We start from the raw sequence: 12548 nt of genomic DNA, 5'->3' as shown, positions 1-12548 counted from the left end.
TATCCTTTAAACAATAACAAAGGTAAAACTTATACTATGGTGAAGTATTTGCTGGAAGATGATTTAATATTATTTATTGACTATTTGTTTATTGGAATATTTTCAATGATGACATATGTCACTAAAACAATTTTTATAGTAATACTTACTTTTTTTTTTTTTTAAAATACGTCTGTCTTTTGCATTGAAGTTCTTAACCGTATCAAACATACGATGTGTACGGTGACCCTTTCTGATATTGAAAAATAACGTTTTTGGATAAACCAGAAAAACTGAAATTTCTGTTAAAATTTGTGCTCTGGAATTCAGTGCATTATTATATTTTTTACCCACTTAATTTTTTGAGAAAATTATTGAAACTTTTAGAGGCAACGCCAATTAAGTACATTTGTAAATGGCTTTAGTTATTATCGAAGATACAAGAAAAAGCAAAATTAGGAAAGTTCATACTAATTATACTAATGTGAATTCCAAATATGCAAAGGTCTTTAATTTGTAGATGGCTGAGAAAGGAACTATTCTAACCAAGGCCAAAAGAATAGGTATACTTAGTAGGTTGGTTGGTGAATAGAAGAAATGATATTCGTATTACAAAATGAAGAGTGAATGCACTCATCGATATTGATTCGGTTGGAATAAAGTAGACATTTTTGGGGTTTTAACAATTATGGCAATTCCAATTTTATTAGAAAAAATGGACAAAATTGGCATTCTCTTGTGTTGCATGAGTAGAGACAAAAATGAATACTTTTAAACATGAACATAGTTTATCAACGTAGAGGCATCCTTCTTAGAGATAGCAAAACCGTAATGCTTCAAGATTTTATCATTTCAAAAAGAATTTCACAATATATGATAAAGTATTAAAAACACAATGTCACAGTTTGCTATTTTAGAAAAACAGAAATCGTTTAAGAAGCTATAAAATAAATACACTGATATAATACATGTGTGAGTCGCATGCAAAAGAATTAAATTATATTCATAGACATGGGTCTTTTTATAAAAAGCTTTAAATAAACACAAACTACAATTAAAGCACAAAATAAAGGGTAAAACTAAAAAATGTTATCAACAGAGAAACAAATGTTCTGGGTCCTGAACTAACAGCACGAGTTATCGTTCTTGTCCGTAGCTCCATCCAATCATAGGCCTCTCTGTTCGTGTTGATAAGCAATGGACCGATTGTATCCTGTACCTTTTTGTGGTATGTGTTTAGCCAATCAATCTGTAAAATATCCTTCAGGTGATAGCTTCTCTATTTTCATCAAGAGAAGCAGTTCGAGAAATGTTGAAAAAAATATTTACAATAGGTTGCAAATTGCATAAAACATAAATGGATCTTCTTTTTATCTTCAACATATCCCGATAATATCAAAAGGGTCATTGTTTACACAAACTATTTCATCTATAAAATCAGCATACTTTATAAACTGGTACATTTTCAGATCAAATCTACATATTCTGATGGAAAAATATAATTTTAATATGTATACCACCAAACCCCTCTTAGGCTTATCATAAAACTGGTATTTTTGAAAAAAAGAATTTCAAATAATTTTCATTGAATAAAATCAGGACAATTCCATTCATGTCCAATACATATTTCTATTCGATATCGTCAATATCGCGATGCATAAAATATTGATACAATATCGACTTTACATTGTCAACATTGCCGATCTTCATTGCCGTCAACATCGTCGAATGTTTGAATGTTGAACCGATATCGAATTTAAATCGTTAAAATTGACGATATTTCTTTGCAATCGTCGACATTGTCGACATCGCAACCTTGACGATGTTGAACAGATATCGAGCGAACATCGTCAACATTGCTGATATTTCTTTGCCGTTAACATCGTCGACATTGTCGACATCGCAATGTCGACGATGTTGAACCAATATCGAATTTACATTGCCTACATTGCAAGTAGAAATATACAATGTAAGACATATAGAATATCACCATGTTGGTCATCATTGCTATATTGACAATGTCGACGATGTAAACAGGATATAAGAGGTACAATGTAGACACGATGATGACTCGATGTCGATCAACATTGCGATGTCGACCATGTAAACAGGAAAGAAGGCACGCGATGTAGACACGATTTCGACGATGTAAACAGGATATAAGAGATACGATGTAGTCACGATGTTGACTGGATGTCGATCAAAATTGCGATATCGACTCGATGTTGATCAACATTGCCATGTCGACAATATTGACGATATAAACAGGATATAAGAGGTACGATGTAGACACGATGTTAACTCGATGTCGATCAACATTGCGATGTCGACTCGATGTTGGTCAACGTGCCATATCGACAATGTCGACGATGTAAACATGATATAAGAGGTACGATATTGACTCGATGTCAATCAACATTGCGATTTCGACGATGAATAAAGGCAAGAAGGAACACGATGTAGACATGATGTCGACTCGATGTTGGTCAACATTGTGATATCGACAAAGTCGATGGTGTAAACAGGTTATAAGAGGTACGAAGTAGACACGAAGTCTACATGATATTGATCAACACTGCAATGCCGACGGTGTAAACAGAAAAGAAGGCACACGATGTATACACGACATCGACTCGATGTCGATCAACATTGCGATATCGACGATGTAGACGATGTAGACGATGTAAACAGGATATATGAGGTACAATGTAGACACGATGTCGACCCGATATTGATCAACTTTGCGATGTCGACGATGTCGACGATGTAAACAGGAAACAAGACACACGATGTGGACTCAATGTGGACTCGATGTTTGTCAACATTGCGATATCGAAAATGTACACAGGATATATATGGTACGCTGCAAATGCAAATTTGAAAATTATGCTAATATGATATTAACACAATGTCTACTCGGTATTGGCCAACATTTCGATGTCGACAATATTGATAAAACATCGGTCATTGGACATACCTCGACAATTCAAACAAATTTTAAAATCCTTAAAGAAATAGTTATGTACAAATTGCTACGTCGTGCAGGCCTATGAAAAAGCACAAAGGTTTACTTAACATAAATACGGTGTGTGTCAGATAATCGAATTTTCATAAATTCTGATTTTTAAAATTTGTTTACGTGACTAACTATACCTGGTCTCCAGAAAGCATTTCGTATTTGATGAGATTTGGTTCAACTGGCACCAATGTAATTGTTTCAAATCCAAGAAATACTGAGTCTCGGAACTTATACTGTTAAAAAAAATGTTGTTGAAAATCAAAATACAGTGAGGGAGGCTATGAGATCCATGACTATTTCATATAACCATCTATAAATTGCACGTGGCTATATCAACATGCATTTTTCTATTACTGACTATAATGCTTTACTGCAGTTAATCTAATCTAATTCTGTAAGATTAATAACTTCATCTTGAGTATATATTTTTTTATAAACTTAAAATTTAATCTTCTTTCTTTTAATGTAGACGGTTATGAGTAGACAACTAACGCATCTTGACCAACTTTATTACCTTAAGATTGACTTTTTTAACTTCCATAACGTTTTCCACTCTTACTCCAAATGATCCATCTTCATAGTATCCAGGTTCTGAGATAAAAGATAAGAGTTTCGTACATTCAACCGACTAATCCTTTCAAAGATTTGAAAAGAATTGCTGGTTCCTGAGAATGTTAAAATGTATCAATTCTATGGTAGTGTATTCACAATTTACCATCGGAAAAGAACTGCCCTTCCTCTATTGGATAATCATTGAATGGTTGTTTCCTATTCATTCCAATTCCAGCTGGACCTGTTAGAAAACTTGAAAGCCGTAGTAATTTTTTTTATCATCGCAATTCATTTTTCTTATCACAGATAGAATCTTAGATATGCCTAAAATCAAATTACTAAATTTGACTTTAATACTTATACATGTACATGTATGTATCTATATCTGCTCCAGCTATCGAAATAAACACAAACGTTGGTTCCTTAAACTTAAGTCTTGCCTTCATGGACACCAAGGTACATCCCTACTCCATGTCCGGTACCGTGTCTGTAATCTAGTCCAGAGTTCCACAGATGTCGACGGGCCAAGATATCGAGTTCACGACCTAGAAAAAAATCCTAGATATCATATCTAGTTTACAACGACAATTTATGTTCGTACAGTCAGTAACTTTATTAAGAGACAGTAAAAGCTACCAAATTTCTTCAAATATAATATTATAGCAACTCTAATTTCATGTTTCAAAGCAGCATATTTATTTTTAAAATTACCATAGGGACCAAAACTTGTCTTCATAAATTTCACATTTGCAAGATCAATATTTCCCATCAACATGCGAGTGTAGCATTCCTAAACAATGAAAAACGTTATGCATAGAATGCTTTAAGTAATGTAGTTCAACAATGTTTTGACTTTGATGCGATTAAAAACATAATAAACATACAATGAATATGAACATAGGTAATGCGAAAAAAGACGTTACTTTCTGGAAATCTGTGGGAGTTCCAAAATGAAATGTCCTTGTCGTATCTGTTGTTCCATCTCTATCTCAGAAATAAAGATTTTTGAAATCAATCATTTACAATCATATTAATGATATCTCGTAAAATATCATGTTAGATTTCACATATCAATACATGCAATAAACATTGTTTGTTCGGTTGGTTGCAATTGATGTTCGTTTGGATACTCAAAATCCTTGAGTATAGGTAAGCAATTTCAATGAATGTGTTTATTAAATAGAATGCTTTAAGTTTTAACTCAAACATATTTTGTCCACTTTGTTTTCTGAACGTCATAAATTATCTTAAACCGCTTACAAATACTGTCCCCCGGAGTCCAGTAGATACACCTCGTCCGTTGTTATTTCCTTGTCTGTCACGTTTGACGGTGAGTAATGTATAACCGCCCCGTGGGGACCACTTGATGATATTGATTCAAAACTCAGTCCGCGATTGTACTTCTGTTTTCTAGATCAGAAACATTTTTTACTTTAACTCATCAAGGCACTTGGAGTAGAAATAAAGTAATCGCTTTTATCGTTAGTAAACTTACTGTAATTACAGTTTTGTTTTGATTATAAATCATAGAATCTAGATAAAAAGCAATACTGTAATTCATTTAAAATTAAAGACTTGTAATAGGATGACTTTACCCTGTATATTGATTTTATAGTATTAAAAACTATTTAAACACATTACCCTCTGTATTTACTTAATTCGTCCGCTGCTGAAAGTTCTGTCCAACGTATACCTGCTTTAACCTGTGATTAAAATATTCCTTCATTAATTCTATTCTTAACCTCCGTCAAACACAAAGAAAACCACAGTAATAACACGATCTGTTTGTTCATTTGAAGGTCCTTTTTATTCTTCATTTTTTAATATAACATTTATGATACCATTTTGAGTACCTCTTTCTCCAATCTTGAGATGAATGATATCAAGGCAACAGCATCTCGCACCTGGTTATCAAAATATTGATATAAAACTCAGAACTTTAATCTCAAAGGATCAAAATATAAAAATCGGGATACCAAAATCATAGGTCAAAATTTACTAAATTGATTCAATCAAAGCATGTTAATAAACAAGCAAAACTAATACTAGTATGTTAATTGTTATTTTAAAATAACTGACGTGCGATTGAATCATTCCTTGTCTCTCGATGGGATTTTTTCGTGCCTTTTGTATACTTATTGGTGTGTTTTCCTGAAGTAACTTCTCCTAAAAACAAAAGCAAAATTAATATTAAACTTACATAATTTACGAAAAATGTTAACATAATAGCGAACTTCATTACATATTTCTATATTTTTTTTAAAAGATATATTTCAGAGCAATTCAGATACAGAAGATAAATCAATCAAATGTTATTAATCTATCGCTATAACGAAAAACAATCATAGTATGAGGCTGAAAATTATATTCTAAATTTTAAATTTGATATCCGTTATATTAAATTGTCTTAGCATAGTCCTAGCATAGTCGTACTTTTGGGATAAGAGAGTAGAACGCATAACTACAAATCGGCGAGATCCACACTCTCTCACTGTACTCGACAACGGAGCTCACTTTGCTTGTCACTGGTAGAGGGTCATATTCTCTAACCTTGTATACGAATAGTAGAAAACAAAATGGGAAGAGAAGATATCTATATAGAGTTTATAACGCAAAACAACTGGGATACAAGTCTTATTTTTTATTTCTCCTGAAAATCTTAAAGGTGACATTTTTAAAATAACATGTTACCTCAACACAATATCCGGGTTTACCGGAACAAGAACCATCTGTTCCGGTATTTAGGTACTCGTACAGTTTCTGAGTCGTTGCCTCGTCAGTGGGATTAGAAGTTAGCTTGATGTTGTGATTTTTTATGTACAATCTGTAATTCATAGCTATGTGTGTTTTCTTTTGGACGTTTTTCAATTCCAGATTGCAAAAATAAATAAAAATTAAAATTTTTCACTTGAGACCAAAACATTGATCATAATGGTTTATCACTTTGATATCTATCAGATCATATTACTGATGGAGAAATAAAAATTGGGTGCAAAATTATATCTGAAAAAAATATAAATGTTTTAATACGTTTTATATTAGCAACCCTCTTTGGTTAAAAAGCAGTTATTTAAAAATACCATTTTAAAACAAATTAAAACTTACATTGTCTGGTTCTTCCTACGATCGACAATAACATAGGAAAAGAAAACAGGAGTGAATGGAATATCTGATGCTCGAAGGTTAAGTAACCCTAAACAGAAGTATATACATATGATTAAGTATTACATTTGTATTATAATAATGAAATCTAAAATACGTTTACAGCAGGACATCTGGATACTGAATGCGTTCTCATGAACTTACAAGCAGTTTCGTCCAGCCCATTGACAACCATTGCGTCAGCGTTTCTTTCTTTCATCGCAACGTGCATATCGGCAATTTTCTCATGCCAGTGTCTTCCTGAAAACACATAAGTGCCAGAAGATAATAAGATTTTTATGAATTCTTTTTTTTCTCACGGGTTGAACATGTTGTTTACTTCGATATTAAAATAAGGCGATCGCAGGCTTCATAAAAATCATAGTTTGCCGCAGTTGATTTACATCTCTTTTAACAATACGTTTAAACATATTTCAAATCTTCAAACACTCTGTAGTTGACTTTGAAATGCAAAATGTGCTTTTACAATTTCAAATATATTGAATCAAATGTTCTTTTACGATACAGAAAAAACAAATATAATGAATAAATTGTTTTAAAGCGATTTCCTTACAACTGTAACACAAGTGATACAATTTTAAAAATAAAATCTAAAGTTACTTTTCTTACCTGAAAATTTGTAAGGTAATGCGTTGATTGGAGAATTTGGAAAAGGTGGACGCCCAGTTGTCCAGATTTTCCCTACCAGGTCCTCATTGGTCTTGATCATTTTAATGTTGTTTTTAGAGAGTTCCTCTTCGTACAATGTCCAACTGTCTAAAGAAATACGACAATCAAAGGCATTAGCATAAAAATTAACAAATTAGCCATAATTCAGAGCCATCAACACCCCGTAAATTATAATTTTTTATAAGGATCATAACAACATGACGAATAAAGGTAATTCACTTCTCAGTTATTTATACCGACAAGTTTGTCTAGTCTCGTAGTGTAGGGGATATGGAACCATTATTTAATAAGACCCTAAGTTCGAATACGACAAGGACTTTTGTTTACTTTGATGTTACAAATATTTGTTTTGCCCAAAACTGTCACATTTTAGTCATTTTAAATCATACACATGTTCATGTATTGCCCTTCTTTTAAAATATAACTGATTTGCACTTGTTGAGAAAGAGTTATGTGGAGAAGACTAAATCAATGTTTTTGAAAAAATTTTGGCTATGTAGACCAAATAGTTCTTATTGTAATATCGTAGAAAAAATATTTTTCACTAAATTACCATATATGTTTTGCTTAAAAAACATCTTTGGAAATAAATTAAAATGAGATAAATATGGCAATTTTCTATTATTATGCTTTTTAGATGAATTCTAAAACTGATTAAAGGGTGTTGTTTACTCAGGGTTTGAGTTCTCATATTCGGAAGTTCGGAAGTTATAAAGTTCAATGTAATGAGTAAAATTTGTTCTAAACAAAAAAAAGTATTAATAAAATGAATTATTATTGACAAAACATTTGATATTTTTACTTTATTACGTAATTAGGCTCAAACAAAAATAGACTTTTAGCCAAACAGAGAAAATTCGGACTAAATTTTGCAGATTTGTTTTCCGCTAAAACATTTTTGGCAGTACTCTAATATTGAAAGTTAAGATTTTATGTTTTAGTCTATATAATTTTTCATATTTTCTGCTGGTTTTACCTCACTTATTCATTAAAGTAATTGTATGGTACGAATTGCGAAAATATTATAAAATGCTTAAAAACGATAAAAGACACCATATCTCAAAATTTTGATCATTGACCTCATATAAATTTTATGCCAACAGAATAAGGTCAATATAAGTAGTTCAATGCTATTAGTGTTTTTGTATTATCATCATCCAATTTTTTGTAAACTTAGATCAAAAATGGGTAGGAATTTGAAAACTGATAGAGGAAATTCGGACTGGAATATTTTTTTTAAATTGTAGCTAAAATCTTAATGTTTTGTACCTATTTAGTGCCACTGCCATTCATAAAATGTATTACACTTTTTAAAGAGCTTTATTATTTGAAATATATTTACAATTAAGAAAATTTCAATTGTAGTGTAAAATTTTATGGAATTTTTCTTGATTTTTCAAAAAATATTCAATGGCCATTTACTCAAAAAGTAGGTCATTGACCTACTTTTTTGAAAGTGAAAAATAACACGACAATCAAAGGTCTATAGCATACAATAGATGGGGTTTCATTATCATCAGTGGAATTTTTTTTCATTCTGAGTAAACGTCATCCTTAAGGTAGAAATGCTAAATTGCAGATATGAAAGAAATTCAATTCACACTGAAAATTCAACTAATCTGCATATCAATATATATTATTAGAATAGTTCAATTTTATTTTTAAATAAAGTCGTACATGTACTAAAAGATCAATACATACTACTGCCCAGGAAAAAGGGGTAAGATCCAACCGTGGCGTTTTCTTTTACCTCAAGAACGGATGTCAACCACTCTGTGGACGACGGCACATCTTTTTCACCTAAATATAAAAATGAAAGTTGTATACCATCTTCACTATCAATCTAAAAAAAAAAGAACTAAATATATCGCTATATTACCTTTTCTCATTAAAATCCAGTTACAGTCCATTTCCGCTTCCGCTTGCAGGAAGTAACGACCGTCAGTCCACAGAGCGGCCTTAGTCATTGTAACAATTGCGTAACCTAAAAGATTTTATTTTTACTCTCATGAGAAAACATGTCTTAATCTGAATCATAAGCTCTGTTTAAACAAATAAAAATTGTTCTTTCTTGTTAAAGCTTCTATAAGTACCCGCAGATCCTGATAATCCACAAATGAATTTCCTTCTCTGGTCGTATGGAGATGTATACTCACTCTGTAACATTACAGTATATTTATTAAATAGAGCATTTGATAAAGTTAAAATGAACATTTTTTTGTATATTGCCTGAAAGCTGATCTGTAGTTCAGTAAAACAGAGAGTATTTTCTTTACAGAACTATTATATTTTGTTATAACAGTTAAATTATCATTGTTTCGATATTTGACAAACTTATCTTTAAATGTACAGGTGTATTATATCAAGATACAGATATTACCTGATGAGCATCTTCTGACGGAATAATATAAGCATCGATTCCTATAATTCTCATTTCGTTCCTCAAATTTCTCAGTCTTTCGGTAGAATTTATTCTGTTCGGAGGAGAGCTCTGAAATGACGATAACTGATGGTTGATATTTCCTCCCGTTTCTTATATCGATGGATTGTCTAAGTAACGTAACTATTTTTCTCCTCGTTCTACCACGATTGGTTGTCATATCTTACACCTTGTATCATTATATGGACAGATATAACAATATAATATATAACAGATTAACAGTGTTAAAAAAAGCTTCTTTTAGATAAATTGGAATATAAAAATAAAAGATGGACACCTCGTGATGATAATGTTGATAAAAGTACATTACAATTAAGATACTTTTACCTTTTTTGAAGTTTTAAATTTTGCATTATTTGACCAAAAAAAAAAAATTGGAAAAGATAAAAATCAATTTTTAAAAATCGAGTTTATGATTACAGATTCGTATTTAAGGCTTTACTTCATTACGCTACGCCTTTAGGAAACAACTTTGAGAACAAGAAACAAAAATGAAATTATAGTTGATATATATTCTTGTGTTTTTTGGGGGTAGTTGATTTTATTCAACTCTTCCATGCAGTTACTATGGCAAACTGGAAGTGAAACAGTGTTTGGACCTTAGCACAAATCATCACTGCTGACAAGACTTAGTATTAAAAAATTATTACTTAGTTTTTACAGTGACTTATAGGTCCAATTGGCCGGGTGTTTGATATATGTAATTAGATACTACTCAGTTGTAAAAGATGTTTTACATGTCACACATAACATGTAACTCTTAATAAATAAATGATGATGATGATGACTTGGAAATAATCGATATTTTTGTTGTAATGTATTCAGAAGCATTGTTTTTTTACAGAAACTTATTTATAAATACCTCGAAAATAGTCAGATTTAAAAGATTACGAACAATTCAAATATTCTTTGTAGTCGTATGTATTTCCAGGCCAAAGTTCATTATTACTGGGATGCATTTTTGAAGATATATTTCGATTGCTGATACATAATGCATTGCAGAGTTTGATGGCGTTAAATCTATTCTTAAATATTACACAACATGATTCATATGGAAATTTCTGTCAATAGCTCGGAAAAGCCCGATAGTTCATAGAAGAAAAAGTATGGAAATTATTCAAATTCAGCTATGAAACCACATATACTTACCATGCAAAATAACATATCGTTGAAATTAAAATAAACAATAATCAATAAAATCAACTCCCGTCATTACTTCAATACTTTGCTTATAGAAAGTAAGTCACAGTATTGAGGTGTCCCATACCACATTTTGCTTAAATGTATTAAGTTCAACAATGTTCTTGTCTGAAGTCACTAAAACTTTGCTTCTTATTTTGTTTTTTAATTTTATTTCATAACATTTTTATTATAAAATTTGCTATCTTTCGTACAGCAACAAATATTCAACTGTTTATCGTATCATATGCTTTCATTGCATTGTTTTCGGTTTACTTTTTCATTTGACATATTTTCAATGCAGACATTTTACTAAAAGGATTCAATTTGTTACGAGCCATCGTATTATTTGAGCAATGCAATGCATGGTCATATCTTGATTGCGTATTATATTATATATCATAATGAGATATTTGCAAAATTATTCTCAACAGCTGTACATATTTTGATAAATTTCATTGTGTTTTATTTCTGATAAAGTTCTTTTTTATGAATGAAGTTGCACTTTATAGAAAACATATATAGATATTTATTTTAATTATAGATTAAATACAGTTGATTTTCTTACCTTCAAAGACCTAGCACTGTACTCACATTTTTATTTCAGGAAAAATGTGGGATTAGGAAATAAAAAGAAAATAACAGTCACTATTGTATATGTATTTAGGAAATTTTTCTTGTCCTGATGAAAATTGACCTCACCAACTATTTACGCTGTGTCATCAAACCTGACTTTAGTTGTAAAGATAACCTAAGCATATTTAAATCAGACTTACATCGTTGCAAATATATGTGAGCTTTAACTGATGTCGATTTAAAAAGCAGGTGCGCCCTAATATGAAAACGGTAATGTACTAGCTGGTGACTGGAATTCATATTGGTATTATCTGATATTACCTGTCCCGGGGGACACGATGGTCGGTCCTCGGGGGATATGTTCCTAATTACTGACCGTCTATCAGTCGACACGGAACGTCTGTGTCGTTCTTTGATTTCTTCAACATCATAATTCTGAATAACCGCTAAAATTATCAATCAAACAGTTATCACAATCGCTTAAAAGTTAAGGTTTTAAAACTTAGCATAAATGTGAGTTTCTACAAATAGTTTTTCGTTGATTTTTTTTAAAAGCGAAAAAAAGGATATTTTTGGCCGAAAATTTTCACATTAAGAAACCAAATTTTACTTAAACTGTTTTTCTTTTTCAATTTAAATTGCAATTAATTTGATGCTCAAATAACAGTTTGAATCGACAAATTCTAAATACCTCCGTAAGAGTGAACTAATCCAAAGATAAGAACACAGAGAAACCGAAACACGTTCATCCCTTCGAAATTTTTTCGGTGCACTGATCTTCTCTTGAAGTGAAAGGCATGATCTTACTTTTGAAACTCGGAAACTCACGTGACCTAAAAAAACATTTCCATAATTATCAACACGTGTTTTATATCATACTGTGAAACAAAAAGAGATGTTCTGTGTGATTATGGTTTGCAATATTTGTCTTAACACTGTATACATTCTACTTTCTGGTATTTTTTCGAAAGA

The 12548-nt window shown here is 31.2% G+C and overlaps 1 protein-coding gene across 1 annotated transcript; it reads right to left on the bottom strand.

The window, feature by feature from the left end:
• Window positions 1-665: 665 nt before the first annotated feature.
• On the bottom strand, window positions 666-12337 carry LOC128184087 (xaa-Pro aminopeptidase 1-like). Its single transcript, XM_052853411.1, has 22 exons — window positions 12268-12337; window positions 11898-12022; window positions 9762-9872; window positions 9475-9538; window positions 9261-9365; window positions 9083-9181; window positions 7322-7468; window positions 6857-6952; window positions 6656-6743; window positions 6242-6374; window positions 5984-6100; window positions 5630-5716; window positions 5404-5454; window positions 5192-5253; window positions 4811-4960; window positions 4474-4534; window positions 4262-4340; window positions 3991-4095; window positions 3714-3791; window positions 3513-3589; window positions 3133-3231; window positions 666-1228 (listed from the first exon to the last, which is right to left on the bottom strand). The coding sequence occupies exons 1-22, from the start codon at window positions 12323-12325 to the stop codon at window positions 1034-1036; spliced, it is 2187 nt and encodes a 728-aa protein (XP_052709371.1). The 5' UTR covers window positions 12326-12337; the 3' UTR covers window positions 666-1033.
• Between the last annotated feature and the right edge of the window lie 211 nt (window positions 12338-12548).

Source organism: Crassostrea angulata, chromosome 5 (genome assembly GCF_025612915.1).
Source record: "Crassostrea angulata isolate pt1a10 chromosome 5, ASM2561291v2, whole genome shotgun sequence".
In the NCBI taxonomy this organism is placed as follows: Eukaryota; Metazoa; Mollusca; class Bivalvia; order Ostreida; family Ostreidae; genus Magallana; species Magallana angulata.
Note: the sequence above shows the minus strand (reverse complement) of the source record. Positions and strands in the feature narration are given on the sequence as shown.

Coding starts and splice junctions, on each gene's coding strand:
- LOC128184087 (XM_052853411.1), bottom strand. CDS start 12,325: ATGAACGTGTTTCGGTTTCTCTGTGTTCTTATCTTTGGATTAGTTCAC. Junction 5,717..5,983: donor TCTACTCTCTTATCCCAAAA/GTACGACTATGC, acceptor TTTTGTTTTTAG/GAGAAGTTACTTCAGGAAAA. Junction 3,792..3,990: donor GTACCTTGGTGTCCATGAAG/GCAAGACTTAAG, acceptor GTTTTCTAACAG/GTCCAGCTGGAATTGGAATG.